This window comes from Vulpes vulpes, chromosome 14, assembly GCF_048418805.1.
Source record: "Vulpes vulpes isolate BD-2025 chromosome 14, VulVul3, whole genome shotgun sequence".
NCBI classification, from domain to species: Eukaryota; Metazoa; Chordata; class Mammalia; order Carnivora; family Canidae; genus Vulpes; species Vulpes vulpes.
In genome coordinates this window covers 87,978,290-87,997,023 of record NC_132793.1, presented here as the reverse complement: position 1 = coordinate 87,997,023, position 18,734 = coordinate 87,978,290, and the positions used below count along the sequence as shown (strand labels likewise).

Below are 18,734 nucleotides of genomic sequence, written 5' to 3'. Positions count from 1 at the left end.
CCTTTATGGTCAGCACATTTTTGGGATCTTGTTTAAGAAACCCTTCCAAACCCCAAGATCAAGAAGATCTTCTCCTGTATTATTTTCTAAAAGTTTCATGGTCTTGCTTTTCACATTCAGGTTTTTAATCCATCCTGCCTATAGCATAAGGTTGGGGTCTCATTCTACTCAAATGTCCCAGCACTATTTGTTGAGAAGTCAGTCTTCTCCTGCAGATCTGCAGGTCACCCTATAACATTTCATGTCTATGTGTGTGCAGACCTGCTTCTGAGCTCTCTGGTCTGTCCCATCAATCTATCTGTCTATCCAGGATTTATTTAAACAGTCCCTATTACAGAAAAATGTGGCTGAATCATGTTCTGAAGACAAGTGTTTCCTCCACACTGCTATTTCCTGTTACCCCACATCATTCCCTCATTCAAACATGCAGGCCTATGAGACATCCGCTTCCTCAACGGATGGTTGTTGCAGTAGAACATAGATGATAAATTGTCAAGGTTCTTGACTTCTGAATTTCAAAAGGATATGGATAAGTCAGAGCCAGTGTCTCATGCATATGAGATGATATAAAGATCCCTTAGATGAGGAGGCGGAGAGGCAAGGGGCAGAGCAGAGCTTGGGGTGGGCTCCCTGTCTCTGGTCCATCTCTCTTGAACTCTTAGTTTCTTGGGAATCTAACAGCAGAGGGAACTGGTGCCCCCATCCTGAGTAGGACTGGGGATATTAGCAAGACCCCCACATTTATCCTGGTGTCTGGCAATGTTGGGACAGTGAAGCAGAAGAGACCCAAAAAGTGACAAATGTTTCCTGAATGTGGCAAGTGGAATTACTGAAATGGAGAAAAGATGTTCAATGGGGGAGCCTGGGTGGCTCAGTTGGTTAAGCATCTGCCTTCAGCTCAAGGCATGATCTCAGGATCCTGGGATACAGCACTGCATCGAAGCCTCTGCTCAGCAAGGAGTCTGCTTCTCCCTCTTACTCTTCCTTTCTACTCTCTCTCTCAAATAAATAAATAAATAAAATCTTTTTAAAAAGAAGAAGAAAGGGTGTCCCATGAAGAAAGACCTCACAGTAAAAGACATGATAGTGGGGCCCACAGACAGAGCTCAGTGGCCGGGACAACTCGGCAGATACTCCACTCTACAAAGCCTCCAGTATCTTTGTATTTTGGTATTGAGGCTACACCGGCCTTAAAAATGAAATTGGGACATGTTCCTTCCTATTCTACCTCCTAACAATTTTTGTAAGATTGGTTATCATTTCTTTATAAAATATTGATATTATTCACCAGTGATGCCATCTGGCCTGGAGTTTTTTCTCTTGCCAGGTGTTGTTTTTTAAAGATTTTATTTATTTACTCATGAGAGACACAGAGAGAGAGGCAGAGACACAGGCAGGGGGGAGAAGCAGGCTCCCTGCAGGGAGCCCAATGTGGGACTCGATCCCAGGACCCCGGGATCATGCCCTGAGCCAAAGGCAGATGCTCAACTGCTGAGCCACTCAGGCGTCCCTTTTGCCAGGTTTTTAATTACAAATTAAATCTCTTCTCATATGAAAGACTATTCAGATTATCTACTTCATCTCATGTCAACTTGGGCAACTTGTGTTTTTAAAGATGTGTCCATTTCATCTTTGTTATTGGATGTAATATTCTCATTACTCTTTTAATAGCTGCAGCATCTGTAGTAATATCCTCTGTTCCATTTCTGATATTGGTAAATTGCATTTTGTTCTCATTTTCTTGATCAGTTTTGCAGTGGTTTGCTAATTTCTTTAATCTTAAAAAAAAACTTTCTGTAATTTTTTATATGCTGTTAAATCTATCCAGGGAACTTTTCATTCATTCAGATATTGTAGTTTTCAGAATATCCATGAAATCCCTTTTTCTATTCTTTTCTCAATTAAGATTCCCCATATAGTCACCCCTTGAATATTTTATACTTGCTGTAGTAAAGATTTATCTGATAATATGAAAACCTGGCTCATCTCAGGTCTGTTTCTATGGCCTGAATTTTCTCTTGACCATAGATCACATTTCTCTGTTTTTTCACACATGTCTACTAATCAGAAGTTACCAGACTGGTGTGGCAGCCAGACACTCAGCAGATCTTGACAAGAAGCCCCCAGGAATGTATGAGAACCTACCAGGGTATGGTACAAAGGGGGTCCATGATGGCAATGAGGAGCCATGACTAACACTGCCTAAGGCAGAGAAAGATTTGACTGAGAGGAAAATTCTAGACCTCATAAATGAAGTTGTACAAACTCTGGATTCTGTTACCTCTCTCTGAAGAGTGTTGATTTTTGTGAATACCTGACTGTTAAATTCCTGACAGATTATCTCAATTTTGTGGAGACTTGTTTTTCACACAAGTCTTTATTGGGAGAAGTTTGTTTTGATTTTGCCATCTGTCTTAGAACAAATCTGAGACATAGTCTTTGTTCCGAACACGCAGCCCCTTTGGGGTTTCAATGGAAATCCACCGGTGTTTGTGAATGTCCTCCAACTACGTGGGATTCCAACTCCTAAGACTGACTCCACTGTAATGGAAAGCAGCTGAAATTTTCAATTAGCTTTTCCTGCCTTACAGCTATTGCTTACTGCTGTGATTCTTGGAGTCTCCCCTTTGCAAGCACAGTGTAGGATTAACTGGCTCTGAGAACAGTCAATATGCAGATTTTGGGCTTCCCTCCTCCATGTCCCTGCTTCCTGGGATGTCCTTCCTCCACTGCCAGCTGCGCTGTCAACTCTACACTCCATCCTCTGACACTTCGAGCCGATAATAGTGGAACTTTCTGAGCCCCTATCCTCCTGTGCTCTGTGGCCAGGAGGGTGCCCTCCAGGGATGAGCAGGACAAATAACACGTGTGATTATAACAATACACAGTTGCCATCATTCAAGGATCAGATCTCTCTGGTATCTGCCTGAATTTTGTCACTCTCTAGTGCTTTCAAATCTTTAAATATTTTTTTCTGTGTGTGTGTGTTACTTTGTCCGTAGTTTATCATGACTATCAATGGGAGAGTGAGTCTGATACAAGGTATTCCAACATTACCCGAACTTTAACTCTTCTAAATACTATATATTTTGGAGAAAAAAGTTTTTACTGTATCTATATTGAATTGTAGGTTTGGGGGATCTTAAAAAAATTAAGCATTCAGAAAGGTAGAGAAAAAGTAAAAGATAAAGTGTGTATGCATTCTGCCCTTTTCTTAAAAGGCTGTTTCTGAAAACACTCCATTCAGTGGGTTCCCACATCCTGGTACTCTGTGAGTGCTCTAAATTGAGGACCGTAAATTCCCTGACAAGTAGATACACCACTTCCTCCCTTCCCTACCCCATCCCAGCACTCCCTCCTCCACCCGCCACCCCCCCACCCCTACCCCCACCCCCCACCCCCCACCCCACCTAACCCCCCCCACCCCCCCGCAGCCTGAGACATGGATTTTGAAAAAAAAGATCTGGTGTGAATTTTGGATCTGCCATTTATGAGCTCTGTGACCCCGGGCATGTCACCTAAACTCTCTGAGCTTCCATTCCTCTCTTATAAACCGAGGTCAGAATACTGATCTCACAGGGATTAGGAAACAGCAAATGAAGTAACATATAAAGTGCCTGGCACTTAGTAACTGTTCCCAAAATGTTAGCTTCATGATTCAAGAGGGAAAGCATTCCACGTCTCTGAAGTAAGGTTCTTGTTCTTACAGCTCTTACTGAAAGCGGGTTGATTGTTTTCACCTAAAAACTGAATGTCCCAGGCTGTCTGTATAGAAATATTTCATCTTGGTTGCTATTTCCCCTTGGCAAATAACGCAGCCAAGAGCCTAGAATAGAAGTAAAGGGAAACGAATGCTGCCTGCACAACCTGCCAGGCCCCTGGTGAGTCACAAAGGTGAGTGAGCCTCAGTCTCGGCCAGTCTGGTGTGGCAGCCAGACAAGCAGCAGCTGGAGACAAGAAGCCGCCAGCTAGGAGCTAGGGCCTCCGAAGGTGAGCGGCAAGGGGGCCCAGGATGGGTGAGGCTGCATGATGAAGCTCCATCTGAGGTGCCCAGGCTGATCTGGGCGAGAGGGTCACATTGCGATGGATTCTGCAAATTTGCCCAGGAGAGAGGAGGCGGGCATTCCAAGCAGAGAATGCCATCTGGGCCAGAGCTTGCAGTTTTAAGAGGGATTTCCTGTCTCCAACTGGGTAGGGAGGTGTGGTGTTGGGAGCAGGGGTTCTGGGCTCAGATGAGGCTGGAAAGTCAGAGCGGAGGCGAGCCGAGCGGAGTGGGCACGGGGCAGTCAGGCCTCGATGCCTGGACTGGAACCCAGGTCACGTCTAATCAGGAGAGGACAGATAAGGTTTATATTTTTTAGGAAGAGTCTGATGGCCAAGAAGCAGCTGGACCCGAGGAGCAGGAAATGGGCAGGACCTGCCCGATACAGGCAGCTTTGTGGGGAGATGCCGGGGTGGGAGGAGGGGCTACCCTGGTGACTTTATGTCCCAGAGGGATTGTGGGATTGGATGAGTCACCGGATATGGGTCTGGAAGGAGTTTTGAGCAACTGCAATTTCGAGGTTGGGACACGGTGTGAGGGTGACACAGTCACTGAAACAGAGTGACAGGAGCTGAACCAGGATCTATGAATTCTCTCAGCAGGCTCACGAGGAGATCATAACTGCCCATTCTAGAGGAGGAAGCTGAGCTCTGGCACAGGTAGGTGACCTGTCGCAGGTCACCCAGTGCCCGGCAGACTCACACAGGGCCTGGGCTGTTGTCTGCAGGCTGGATCCCAACCAGTGCGAGCCAGTTGCTGGGCTGGGAAGGCCAACTTCAAACACCAGGAAGGAAAAGAAGTCCTGGCTTGAAGCATTCGCCACCTCCAGTAGCATAAATACTTCCACCTCGGCCAGGTGAGGGCCACCGGCTCGGCCTGAGGCCACGCAACATGGGGTTGGAGCGACCGCACACGATTCCCCATTGTTAACCAGTAACCAGCCCGCTCCAGCCCATCACTGATGTAAACCCAGGTCTGCCTGGTTCCCGGGCCGCTGCTCTCACCCCTTGATGAACCAAACACCCCACAATGAACCTAATTCTGTGTGTGTTTATTCCCTGCCCTTCGTCCCAAACTCTCCAGGGTTTGAATAACCACAGGCTGGTGCATCAAACTGGGTTGTAAGGAACAGGATTACTGCTCCCCACCTGTCCCCACCACAGGCCCTGCTAGTTCAGGATGCCCAGGTCCGAGGGTTCTTCTGGAGCTATATCCAAGCAGCAAGTCTAGCTCCCACAGAGACATTTCTGCTGAGAGGGCACAGGCTGTACTGAAGCACACCTCTCGAATCTGCTTCTCACATTGCCCAAGGAGCCGCACTTGGCAGCACCCCTACATCAGCAGGATGGGGAGCTACTCGCCCTTCAGAACCCCGACACAGCGATTTCTCTCCACAGTAGGAGTTGTGATGCTGGCGTCCTGGCCTGAAGATGGGTTCAGTTTGCACAGCATCTGTCTTCCAAATTGGCAACTCCACACCTTCTCAGACAATTCATTTTAAGATATGGATCTGTGGCATGGTGAGTGCCAAGCCTATGAAAGTCCATACGTGCCACATTTTCTCCCCAGTCTTGCAGTGTGTGGACATTCACCTCCTAATTTGGGACTTTGTGGAGGCAGAAAAAGGCAATTACGGAGAGGGGGAAGGGAGGCCAGAAACAGGGTAAGCCGAATCCTCCAACCCCCACCCTCCCTACCATATGCTTCTATGGGTGGAAGGAGATAGGCTTTGGGTTGAAATAGAGTGATTCTGTGATACACTCACCTCCCAAAGCAAAACGGGGGCAGCTATTTGCTGCAGAATGACTGTGGAGGAAAGGGCAGCGTCAGGCCCTTAGCCGGGTGAGGGAGGCCCTTGTAGGGCATGAGCTAACTGGAGGACCCCCAGTGGGGTGGGTAATGGAAGCCAAGCATCCTCTTAGCTCAGGGAAGACCTGGCAGCCACAATCCAGCTCCTGGGCAGGCACAGCGACCAACACTGCCCAGCAACTCCCCATAGGCCCACGGGCTACCATCTGGAGCCAGACGGGGTTCTCTACCCCTCCAAGCTGGCAGGACGTTAAACGTCACATCCTCTCGAGGATGTGGCCCAGCCAAGGACTGCCCTGACAGTCCGCCTCAGAGAGGCAGGGCCTGACAAGTTTTTGCTGGAAGGCACATCCTTTAGGGAGAAGGAAAGGCCCATCCCCAAATCTAATTCTAAACAAGGCCTGTTACCAATGACTGCGTGATAAGCCAGCTCAGCCGTCCACCTGCTCCAGCCCCTGGAAAAGCTGTGAAGGTACATGGAATCATTACTAGCCTTCCCTGAGCCCAAGACCATCTCTCAGAGGTCTCCAGGTCACTGGGGCCGAACGGGGATCCCCAGCTGTCCTCTGCTACCATGAGACGCCCCACATGTCCCTTCAATGCCTGCCCCTACAATGACCATTCATTCAGTCTCCAAGGCCCAGGCCCTACACCAGCCCACAGCCAATACCACCTGTGAATCTTGCCATGCGCTTTGGCTTTCAAGCAGGACAGATGCCAAATGACGATACATTATAATTCTGTTATAATATAATAAATCCTCAAAACTTGCTGAGAACATAGGAAAGTGATCTATAGTTTCACCTTTGAGTATTGAAATTTATTCCCATTGGTGTTCAAATGTATACGCTGCCCACCCCAAAAATGCAGACGCCCTTCTGGCCACACAGAGGGAGGCCTGGTGCTTCTGGTCACGTCCACACCTCGCCTAGCACCCCCACTGCATTGTGAAGTCTGGAAAGAGCCATTCTTATCTCAAGCCAGCCACACCAACCCCTGCCCTGGCGCCTCCTGGGACAAATGCCTGTGGCCCAGGAGTGGAGAACTGTACCTTGTTTCCAAATAGGCCATCTGTCTGGAACTCGCCTCTCTTCACTCCCTGACTCATCAATAAATCTGTCTGCCTTTTTTCTCACTTTGTAAGTGACTCAGTGGTGCAGTGACAGTGTTGGGTCTGTGGAGTTGCTGTTCTCACGGGATGGTGTAACCAAAGTACCGTGTGCAAAATTTCCATAATTTTTCTCAAAGGTCATTTAGCTGAGTTCAAGTTTATTTTTCAAAGGTTTTACTAGAATTGCTAGTAGGTATAAAATGTCAACGTTGACCACGTGAAATACCAAATGACTTAGTGTGAAGTCAGAAATAGCCAAACACCAAGTCCCTCAGCCCTAGATGTAAATGGGCCCCTCGCTTCGGGAAATCTGATGGTCCAGGTACAAACTGTGTTGTGTGCGGAACAGCGCTCACTGCAGGGTCATTCCGGATACAATACGGGGCGCTCGAGGTGGCCAACACTGGGCATGTTCTCAACTCTACCGGAAAAGGCAGCCCTGAATGATGATTCCAAAGGACAAAAAGGGGTTTTAAGTGTGTGTGTGGTGGAGGCGCAAGGAGCTGACTGCTGCACTGTACACACACCATTTGCATCAAACTATATGTTTCAAAAACCCCATGGGAATTTGCCAAAGTGGGAACAGGCTTTTCCTACTTCCTAGTACACATATTTTCCATATCGTGATGAATTACATTGTTATGCACAAGGGGAGACAGACTTAAAAATCCAAAATGCTTCCTTCACAGCTCCTTGAATGTGCATTTTAGGAAAATTTTAGGAAATTTCTAGCTTTCCGGCAGTGGGGTGAAGGGTGGCATTTCGAGCCTATGATGGAGATTTTTCCCTTTTAGTTTTGTAACAGGAAGTGAGCCTTTGCCTAAAGAAAGACCTGAACTTTACTCAGGATTGATCAATTTGAAGGTCACCTTGAGATTTGGCTGAAAGTGTTTTCCTTTGTCCATTGGGAACATGTAGGTAGCATTGAACAAGGCATGTGGTAGGATGCGGCCCAACCTGGGTGTTGAGTTGCGGCAAGGTTGAGTTTCTGCAGGAGAAAAAAGTGGCAACTCACACGCACTGCATTGCTGGCTTAATTTTGACAAGCTGCTGGATGGAGAGAAATTCATTACAGTGCATCAGCTCCATGTAAGCAGATTTCAGAGCTGGCCTAATTTGCATCATTAAATGACTTGACCAATTTGTTATATTTTTCATTAGAAATCAGTCGGGCATAACAATGCTTATTATTTTTAAAAAGATGCAGCTAAAACGTTCTTTAAAGGACAAAATGTTGGTTCTGTCTATAGTGAGACAAGAAAACCCTGATACCTGGAATATAATAAATGATGAATAAATGCACTGAGAAAGTATCTGACAACAGGCACCTAAGTGGTTTTAACTGCCCTGATGACAAACCAGCTCCAAATCTGATTGCACCTATGGTTTCTGGTTGAAGATTTTTCTATCCTCACCTCCTCCTCCTTCTACCATTCCCCTACATCCCTGCAAAAAGCCAAAAATTGTGAAGCATAGCAAAAACTAACACGAGGTTTTTGGTGTTTTGTTTTCTTGGTTTTTTTTTTTTTTTTTTACTGAAAGTCATACAAAATGAGTTGCTGTAACCTGATCTGATGCATTGCAACATTTATAACAAGTTTGACTAAGCAGATTTGGTATGAGCAGCCTTTTCCTTCAAGTGGAACAGAAATCCATACTTCGAGGGCTTGAAAGAGCACAGTGGGACCCACTGAGGTAGGTACAGCCCTGTGCAGCCACTTCAGCAGACAGATCCCCTCCTGGCCGGCCCCCAGTCACTGTGGCACGTAAGCTCCTTTGCAGCAGAGATTACAGCAATTTATACTCAGTAACACAGCCTAATCCCCCAGGGCAGGCGCCAGCGCAGGTGCAGGAGGGCTGGCACTTATTTCCCTACATGACAAGAAAGGACAAGTAAATAGCCTAAAATCTGGGGCCAGGGGAGAGCCCCTGAGCAGCTGAGAGTCCCAGTGGGCAGGCAGTCCCGCAGGTGTTCACCTTCTTGCAGGACAGATCTTTTATTAAAAGGCAAGAGACCTGGCATCAGAATGCCTCTGAAAATCCACCATTCCCCTTAACTGTTGTCCTCCTCTAGGTGATCCTCCAAGGGCACAGGATTGAGGCAGACTGTCATTCTGCTAAATCACACAGGACAAACGATAAGCATCCCTAGCCTGCTAGGAGTGAAGATGCATGTTAGCTCCCTTTCTCAGAGGCGAGATACAATCGTCTGCCCCACGAGACAAGGCTCCCCTACTTCTACTTGGGCAGGGCTCCCACATGTGCACCTACAACCCTGGGGAAGCCCATTGGCCCCGCCCTGCCCTCCAGAAATAGGTCTGCTAAGTCATCAGAGCACCAGGCCCACCTATGTCCTTTGGCAACTGGAGGAGGGTCACACAGGCCCGCGCACCCAAGCAAACATGTGGTTCTCATTTGTGTAAATGAATTGTTTAAAACACTACCAAGCTAGTTCATACATGGTTCACACCCGCCCCTTCCCCACTAGGCCACACAGACCTGGCGGTTCTTCGTGGGAGGGCCCCCAGGGCTGGATGGCCAGAGTGGAGAGGAAGGCTCCATTTCCAGCCTCTGTGCAGCACTGTGACTTCCCCCTTCCAACCAGCTTCACTACGAGGCTTCCATTTCTAAGTACTGCAGGCAGTTTGTGGGGCTATGGGTCATTTCAGTACTTTTCTGTATTTTTAAATACAGTGATACACAGGAAGTGTAAAGTAACAAGTGAAACAGTATAACCAGAAAGCCTTCAGAGTTTTAAGAGAAGCAGCAATTATTTCCAGGTCATGAGTGTGGGTGGGCCACGGAACCACAGCAAAGGCAGTGGCGGGAATGCACAAGATGGGGAACTGTGTGCTAATGGCAAGGCTGGGGACAGTGCAGGACACTGTCATTCTAGACAAGAGGGCTCAATGTGCCCGGGTACCACTGGCAGGGTCCCATGAGGACAACGTTATCACAGGAACACAAAATTAAATTCAGCAGTGTCACATCTACACTGGAAGGGCCCAGGAGGATACCCATGTGGACAATGGGAGAGTTTTAGTTGGCTCTGGGGGGGGGCGGGGGGGCGGGAGTATCAGTCTGGTTGGCCAGCAGAGTGGTGTGCAGAGAAAGTTCCAGACAGAGAGGTCCGAGCAGGAAAGAGGCTTCTGTCCCCACAAACTTGGACCCCAGTTTGGTCTGAGAAGGCTCCTGAGGAGGGGGCCTATAATAGAGCGCACTCTTGAGGCAGGAGGGCACCTGAGCTGTTGATCTGGAAGAGTGCTTTAGTGAGAGGGACCCTGGCCCAGCCAGATGAGGAGACGCCAGAAGGAGAGTGAAGCAGGAGGTCAGTGGGCACAGAGGTCTAGCCCGACCAGGACAGGGGACCTGCCCTTCTAAAGGCAGCATCTTCAGGAAGAGAGGCCAGCCCCTCCATATACATCCACACAGGCATCAGGAAGAGGAACAGATCCCAGCAAGAGCGGGAGCAGGAAGGAAATGTGAACTTTGACAAAACGTCACCACGATGCTGGACAGATATTCAAGCTCTGGAAGGACACTGCTCATACCCGGTCCTAAATCCCCATTGTTCACTATTATGCTAGAGAATTTCCTTTGTCAGCGAGGTGGATACTGTACTCTTCCTTACTGAGAAATAAAAATGTCTGGGCTTTTTTTCCAAAGGAAAACTAAACATCCCCACAAAGTAAATGACAATTAGGCTGAATGACAGCAATTCCTCCTGAAAGCACAATGTTATTATGCTGGGTCTTAACTGTCATTACACGGTAAATACCTGTCCTGGGAGCAGGACTGGCTTCCACAAAGCTTACTACCTTGGTATCAAAGGTCTTACTTTTTTTGATTCTTGGATTATATAGCAACTGTACACAATTTATCCTGTAGTTAGATCTGTCCTAAAACCCCGAGGGTGTTCGTGCATGCAGCATCATGTGGGCACTTGTTAAAACAGGTTCTAATGGGCCCAGCTGAACCCACTGTGGGCCAGGAAGGTGCATTTGTGCCAAGAAGCCAGAAAGGGTTTGAAATGGGTTTGAAGACCCTTGTTCTAGGGAACACAGACTTGACACCAGCCAACGAGGAACAAAGGGCAAGTTCATTCTGGGAGAAAGCAGAAGAAGAGGCACTTGAAAGTTTCATTTTGCTCCCAAGCGGCAGTCTACACAAATATTCCCTTCGAATAACTTTAAAAACTTTTAGAAATCAGTGTTTCAGTTTTTTACTCTCCAAACATAATACAACTTTTTAGCTAAAATGGGAGTAATGAGACAAAATGGTCCTGAAAAGTACAATAGAAAAATACTGTTCACTGGTTTATTTTCCCAAATGAGCAACAGACTATTTACAAACAAGCAGATCTCCAACGATGCGTATTAAAATGGCAAATCTGTTACTGACTGAGATCTAAATGAAAAAAAAATTTATTAAGGCACATTTGATCTGTGAGTTGAAAACAAACTTTCCGGTGGAACGACACACTTCATTTTACTTTTGTCCCCCAAACACATGAGCACCAAAATTGTCAAAGAACACTTAATATTTAGTAAAACAGTAAGGAATGTAGAAATTGAGGAGGGAAAAGCGTTTTCAAAAGGAAATCTTTGGAGATCAGTTTACTGCAAATCAAAGGACACTAAACACACTCTTGATACACATATAAATACTAATGACTAGTGGGTACTTGAGAAATGGCAGAGCTCTAAACATGGATATTAAATAAATTAAAGGTATTTCAGATACAAAAACAAAACAGTCATTAAAGAATGAAAACAATCGCCTCCACCGATAACACAGACAGGATGAAGTGAACAAAACCGAAATACGTTTCCCCCCATGCTGTCATTAGGGTGGGCTTTTGTTTTACCTTGTGTACATTAGATTTATTACAGTAATTCTTCTTTGCCATTCTAAATATTAATAATAGTTTACCCTCTAAAGAGAAGGGTCAAGAAGAGAGAAGAAAAAAGTACCAAATCCATCTTGGAATTTAACGCCAGGTCCATTAAGCCACATGAGTCACAAGAACAGCCGTGCATCTCACTCTGCCTCTCCTTCTCCCCTTGCTTCTGAAACAACTATGTGACCGCAAGCAGCATTTTGGGGGGAAAGAATCAACTCTGGAAAGCTCTCCCGACGAGGATGATACAGCTACAGTCACATGTCCTTATTTTACAACTGGACCACGAAATGGCTTAAAAAGAAAGAAAATCGTTGTAAAAAAAAAAAAAAAAAAGACAAAAGGTAGAATTTGTGCAATGTTAACAGTTACAAAACATTTACCAGAGTTACAGTGTTTTCTTACAATAATACTTTGCAGGAACGTTTGTGTTTTCTGACAAAGGACTGTAGCAAGGGGGGTGGGGTCTGAAAAGGAAATGTGTAAAAAAACAAAACCAAACAACAGAGTTTTGTTCATCGGTACATTTCAAGTCATCATTAAGCAGGTCTGCTACACAACGTTCAGCAACAAAGTGTGTTCAAAGGCAAACATGATCACATTTTTGTTCAAAAAGCTCAATCATCAAGGAGTCCTTTGTAAGAAAATCATGTGTAAAATATATCCTTGTACGGACTTCAAAAACTGATCATACAAAAATTTTTGAAAAATAAATTAGATAATTAAAAATGTCTCTTCCAGCAGAGCTGGACGTTAGGCTGTCCTCACTGAGCCATTATTGCTGCTTTTACTGTAGCTTGGGTCGTGTTTTTCCAGCCACATTTCAGCCAGCTGCTGTGTGGACCCGTATGTGGATGCTTTGGATCCCAAGCACATTTTGTATTGTTTGGGATCGAGATTGGGATCGCAGAAGACAGGATGGTGGACGTGCACCACCCCCACTTCTTGGCTCCTGAATGTCTTCAAACCTGCCTGGACAACCTTGTTGAAAAGGTCCACGTCCTCGAGCCCCCAGCCCTGGATGGAAACATCAAAGCCACCTACCCGCACAAGATCTCCCTTGTAGATGCAGGTAATGCCAAACCCATAGTTTCTCCAGAAGCCAGTTTTCTGAGTGAAGGCAAAATGGTTATCGCTGGGAACTTTCCCGCTATAAACAATCTTTGGATCGTACTGGCTAAAAATGATTGGAAAGTAGATCTGTTGGCCCAGAACCGTATTTGCTCGACATCGCTGAAGGAAGTCTGTCGTAAACACCAGGTCAACATCACAGAAAAAGAGCAAAGATTCATTGTTGAACTGGGAAGATCCCACTTCGAGGGCCAGGGCTCTTGAGAACTCTCCAGACACAGGCAGAATCTGCATGTCAGCCTTGGGGTACTTAATGCGATAATCTCTCATGAGCTCCACTTGTTTGGCCTTGTCGGGGTTGGAGTCAGAATTGAAAAGCAGAACCACAAGCTTTACATTCTGACTGGGAATGAGACACGTCTTCTCGAAGTTTCCCATAAACCTCACAAACATGTCGAAACGCCCAGACAATGGAATCAATATATTTATCTTTTTCTCTTTGGGTTCTTTGTGCTCGTTCTTTGACCCAGGGAGCTGAAAGGGAACGAGCTTCTTCAGGGAATTTGAGAGAAAGGATAGGGATCCGGATTCCTGATTGATCTTGTTGGCCAACTCCTTGGCGTCCAGTTCCTCATGCTCCACAAATTGGATCTTGCTGAAGGTCTGCTGTAAGTACGCATGTCTCCGCACAGGGACAGTCATTTTCTTCCCTTTGTGCTTTTTGTACAGGAGCAGCAGGTCCAGGATATACTCGGCGCCATACATGGGGTTCACCCGGCGGTAACCGTACTGTATCTCCTTGAAGTCAATGATGCGCCCTCGGGTCTTGGCGTTGGCATTGATCATCTCCATAACCTGCATGACGATGTCATCCAGGGCCTCCCGCTGGGCCGAGTCCATCCCTCTCCGAGGGGGCTGGCCCTCAGCCGCTGAATACAAGTACTTCCCGGTCAAGAACTCCCACTCCAGAATCTCCTCCCGCTGGCGGGGCTGAAACCGCATGAAGGAAGGAGGGATTCCCAACTGGAGGTCTTCAGGGTGAATCTCTGTGTTGCTGTACTTGCCCATCAGGACTATCTCCCGGTGCAGCTGGATGGTGCGGTGGCGAAGCTCGGCTATTCTACGGCTGAGCATGTAACTATGCAGCCGGTACTGGTAGGGTGGGTTTTTGTTGGGGTGCAGGGTGATGGCTCGATGAATTTTACTGTTATGGAGATCTCTAATGTACCCCTTCTTGTTCTGTTCATAATTCTCATAAAAAAGTTGCTGCATCTGTTAAGAAAAAAAAGATGGCTACTTTAGCATTACGTGACTCTATCCCTCTCTTCTTGCTTTCCTTACATATACCTGCATAGTCTTTAAAAAAAAAAAAAAACCCTTAAATATTAGAAATCCTTCCAAATGGGCCACAGGATACCAGAGGCCTTAGGTAAAGCCCAATCTCCAGCAGTCCAATGAGATTAGAAGAAGAAATATAAACTGCTTCAAGAAAGAAGACTCCTTGATAATCAGGGTTGGCCAATATAATTCTGCAAAGAGAATTATGAGAAAGTTTTCACACAGAAAAAGTGTAATCTTGAGATCATGGTGCACCAAGTCAGCACACCTGGAAGAGAATACCACCCTGGGTCCCCACCAAGCCCACTAAGGAACCCAAGAGCCAACCAAAGTCCCCCCCCATTGAAGACTGGCACCCAGTGGAAGCTGCTGCCTTTCTGAAACAGCAGACTGTGCAGCTACCTAGGAATAAACTGCATCGATGGAGTCAAAGGAGAATGCCAGGAGTATGACCCAATGGCTGCTTCTAGAGAGCAAAAGAGAAGGAAAGAGGAAGAGGCCGGCCATCTGGAAGGGCAGGCTATAGATGAGATCGATATTCTGCAAGGTTGCCAGGAGTGAGCATACTGAAAATCCTTTAAAAGTCTGCTTGTTCCTTGTGTCAAGTGTGCCTCCCCACGCTTCCGTGCGAGGAGAGGGTCAGCTTGCTCAGCACCAGATCTCTAGCACATGGCAGGCTCAGACTGTTAAGCTTAGAGGCAGGTAATGCCAAGGAGATCTTTTTTCCACCAACTCACCCCCTGTCCTATCATACAGGCTTGGGGGTAGGGAGGACAGAGGCTGGAGGTCCATCAGCCCAGATGGGCCAGGGGCCCTCAAGTTAGAGAATGGACTTAATTCCCCCGTATGTCCAAGTGACAAGATGATGAGCGTCTACAAGGCCTCCTGGAACAAAGAATAAAAACCCATAAAAAACATTTAGTAACACTAGAAGTTGGTATGTGATCAGGGAGTCCTGTTTCATTTGTGGTTCATTTTTGGGTTTTGTTCCTATTGCTAAATATTATCTCTTGATAGGGCGCTATGTATTTGAACTAAGCAGTTTTATTTGCCTTTGGAAAGTAGGAATTTCTACTTCTTTCCCAGCACAAGGCAATCACCATAACAGATACACAGATTGGCACTTTTACATCCCAGTTTCTTCTTCTGTACAATACTACAAGCTACCAATAAATCAAGCCAGTAAGAGTAAAAAGAAGGGAAATACTTCCAAATAATGGTGAGGGAGGGTAGGGGGGGTGAAGAATGCAGGCCCCCACCCACATTCACTTGCTCACTTAATTCCCAGGGAGCCCCAGTCTGGCAAATGCTGACCTCCCTAAACTCAGCCCTCTCCTCTCCTGGACACCTGTGAGGTCTGTTCACAGAGCAGGACTTAGCAGAAAATGACAAACTCTTGGAAGGGCCTCATATCATAGTTTCCAACTTTGCTCCCCATGTGGTCTGTGATCAACACAGGACGTGGGGACACAGAATTAGCTACTGAAATAATTTCCCAGTTTTGCGATTAATTAGAAAAGGCAAAGTTTAAAAGCAAGAACAGAAGCAGAGCACATCTAGCCCTGGAAAGCACCCCCACCATTCTCCTGCACCAGGAGGCATGGGGTGCATGTGGGGTGCTCTGCAGCCCATGTGCAGGGGCTGCTCATGGTGTCGCTCCCAGCACAGGCCACGGTTGCTCAGTGCACCTTTATGCACCCATCTTGGGATCTACTGTAAACGGCAAGGAGGCTGGGAGCAGAGGAGCAGTCTGGGGTTTGCCTGTCAGGGAAAGCGAGAAGCGAGGGATGCCCAATCGCCTCCAAGGCCTGGATGCAGGGCCACAGGGTGAGACCAGACAAAAACTCCATCAACTGGAATGCCACGTGGCAGACACTGGACAAGGACCCTGGTCATTTGCCTTTCTTTTCATATAGGCTGACTTCCTGCCCAGCACGTTCTCGGCCATCCTCTAGCTGGGCTGCGTCCTGGGTGCCAAGTGCACAGCCACAAGATGACAAGCGGGTATCGTCCTGGGAGGACACAAAGCCAGGACAAATGAAACCTGTGTGCAGGTGCTAAGGACGTGAAACAACTACAGCTGGTCCCACCATCTCCCCCAACAGGGGCCCAGAGGCCCTTCTTCCAGTTTTTGCAAGGTCAGCCTTCACTGCTGTGCCATCTAATCCCCAACTCCGCCTGAGGATGCCACCTGGGTGTAGGGGGAGGATGCAGGGATGCATAGGCCACAGCAGTGCCCCTTCTACCAGAGCAGCAGCCCAGGGCTCTGTGACTGGGACGAGTAAAACTACTATGTGCAAGACGACGGCAGGCTACATGGTCATTTTATATATATTTGTTATAATGACATATTCTTTTCATTCTGTCCACTTATCATTTCCAAATTTCTAACAGTGAAGAGCCAGGACTCGTTTCAAAGGTCCCTCTGTTTCCAAGAACACGACCACGCCAAGCCTAACAGGCTGCTTTTCAGAACTAGGTCAGTGTGGCGTGAAGCAGGAGGTGCTCCCGGGGGTCTCGGGGCTTGCTCTTCTCAGCAGGGCTCCCCGCCCAGGCTCCCTGCACAAGTATGTTCTTCTCCCCTTGGGGGCCCTTCCACACAGAAATGAAAAGGAGTTTCTTAAAATATAAATCAGAGATGTATGGTGAGAAATGAAGTGGTAGAGGCCACGTGATGCTCTCTTCCCCAATAGTCCTTCATAGAGAAGAAAGAAGAAAGGAAAAACTCACAAGGACCAAGAAGAGAAGGGGAGAGGAGGCACAGCAGGTGAGACACCCCCAAACTGGGAGGAAATGAACCTGCGTGAAGGAAGAGGACGTCTAACGGCCTGCTCTGAACAGTAGGCCAAATCACCCTTCAGCATCCCAGGAAAGGAAGGGTGCCGCGAAAGACAGGAGTGAGGCCCAGGGCTGCACCAAGTGAGATGGGACGAACGTAGGGCAGTGACACCCTCTCGTCCGCTCGCAACAGGGCCAGGGGACAGTGCCCTCCCCCCACCACGGGAGTGGGGGAAGGTGGGTGGTGGCAGATGTCCAGCACCTTCAAAGACATGCTCCGAGTTACTCTGACATTCAGATGATGAGGTGTTGCCAAAATTCACAGAGAACTGCCTCCCAATTTTTGTAATGAAAACAGGACACGCAGGTAGCAAAAACTGGTTTCTTAACAGGGTCCATCATTTACAATAGCTATTCCTGAATACAGGTCTACAGGTTCTTTCCCTTCACTCTCTATGGTTAGAGTTCACCGACAAGCACATAAACCTGAGGTTCAATTTCTCCAGGAATGAAATCTGAACAGCTGGGTAAGGACGAGATCAAGGCTGACAACTAGAAGGAAATCAAAGTCTAAAGAGGAGGGCTCCCAGCCCTTTCTCCAACCAGGTCCCAGAATACTTCTGGGAGAGAAGGAGACGGGACCAACTGAACAGTCCCCATAGGTCCCTACAGTCCCCCATACAGAAAGCATCATCCAAACAGCTGGATCACTATAGCCAAGACACTAGTTTAAAAAATCTTGCCTATGGAGCCACTAGTCAGGTTTTTCAATGCCCCAGTCCTCCTGTCAACAGCCAGGGACCTTCAGGCAGTTCAAAGATGGTTCCAGTGGGAGAGATGAAGACAAAACAAAGAAACCAAAGCTTGCTGGGAAGAAAAACAATGTCCTGAACAGAAGGAAAGCTCAACAAGAGGAAAAAAAAGGCAAACCTGTAAGGCATCCACACAGAAGATAATATACCCCTGCGACAAAAACTAAATACTACAAAAAAAAGACAATCAGAAAACCAAAAAAGCTCTTGAAAATAAACCTCAAAGAGCAACACAAAAAAGGAGAGTAGACTTTGAGGATCAAAGTTGAAGAACATCCCAGAAAATAGAAATGAAAACAAAATCAGAAAACAGAACAGGAAAATATTCATTCCAGAAAGAGAACACATACCAGAAAATAACAATACAGAAAATGGGTTCAGAATGAAAGGACTGGCTGCTTGAATTAAACCCCAGCCACCTGGTACAAAGAGTACAAATTTGGAATACCACAGAGAAAGCAATCTGAAAATTTCCAAAGATGAGGGGGGAAAAAAAAGGACCATCTGGAAATAACCAGAAACTGGAGTGCATTGAACATGGACAAGCCAACTGGAGGTGAAAGAGCAATGCCTTCAAAAGAGGGGGGAGTGAAAATTATTCTCAACACACAGTTCTCCTTGCAACCAAATGACCCATCACGTAGGAGGGCAGAAGAGAGATTTTCAGACAGTTGAGGACTGCCTTACCTCATACCCATTCTCTTCCAGCTATGAAAAGATGTGCCCTTCTAGAACAAGGGAATATATCTGGAAAGATGATCACACAGCATCTTGGAAACGGGTACAAACACAGAAGAGAAGAGAGCCCCAGAGCGACACTGCAAGGAAGCCCCACAAGAAGCATGCAGTGCATTGATGTCTGTGTCCCTCAAA

At 46.9% G+C, this 18,734-nt stretch overlaps 1 protein-coding gene across 1 annotated transcript in view; it reads right to left on the bottom strand.

The window, feature by feature from the left end:
- Positions 1-11,252: 11,252 nt before the first annotated feature.
- Positions 11,253-18,734, bottom strand: part of CHSY1 (chondroitin sulfate synthase 1) — a 72,001-nt gene continuing 64,519 nt past the window's right edge. Inside the window, exon 3 of the mRNA XM_026001877.2 lies at positions 11,253-14,205. Within this exon, the coding sequence (XP_025857662.2) occupies positions 12,616-14,205 (1,590 nt within the window). The 3' untranslated portion in view covers positions 11,253-12,615. The remainder of the gene's footprint in view (positions 14,206-18,734) is intronic.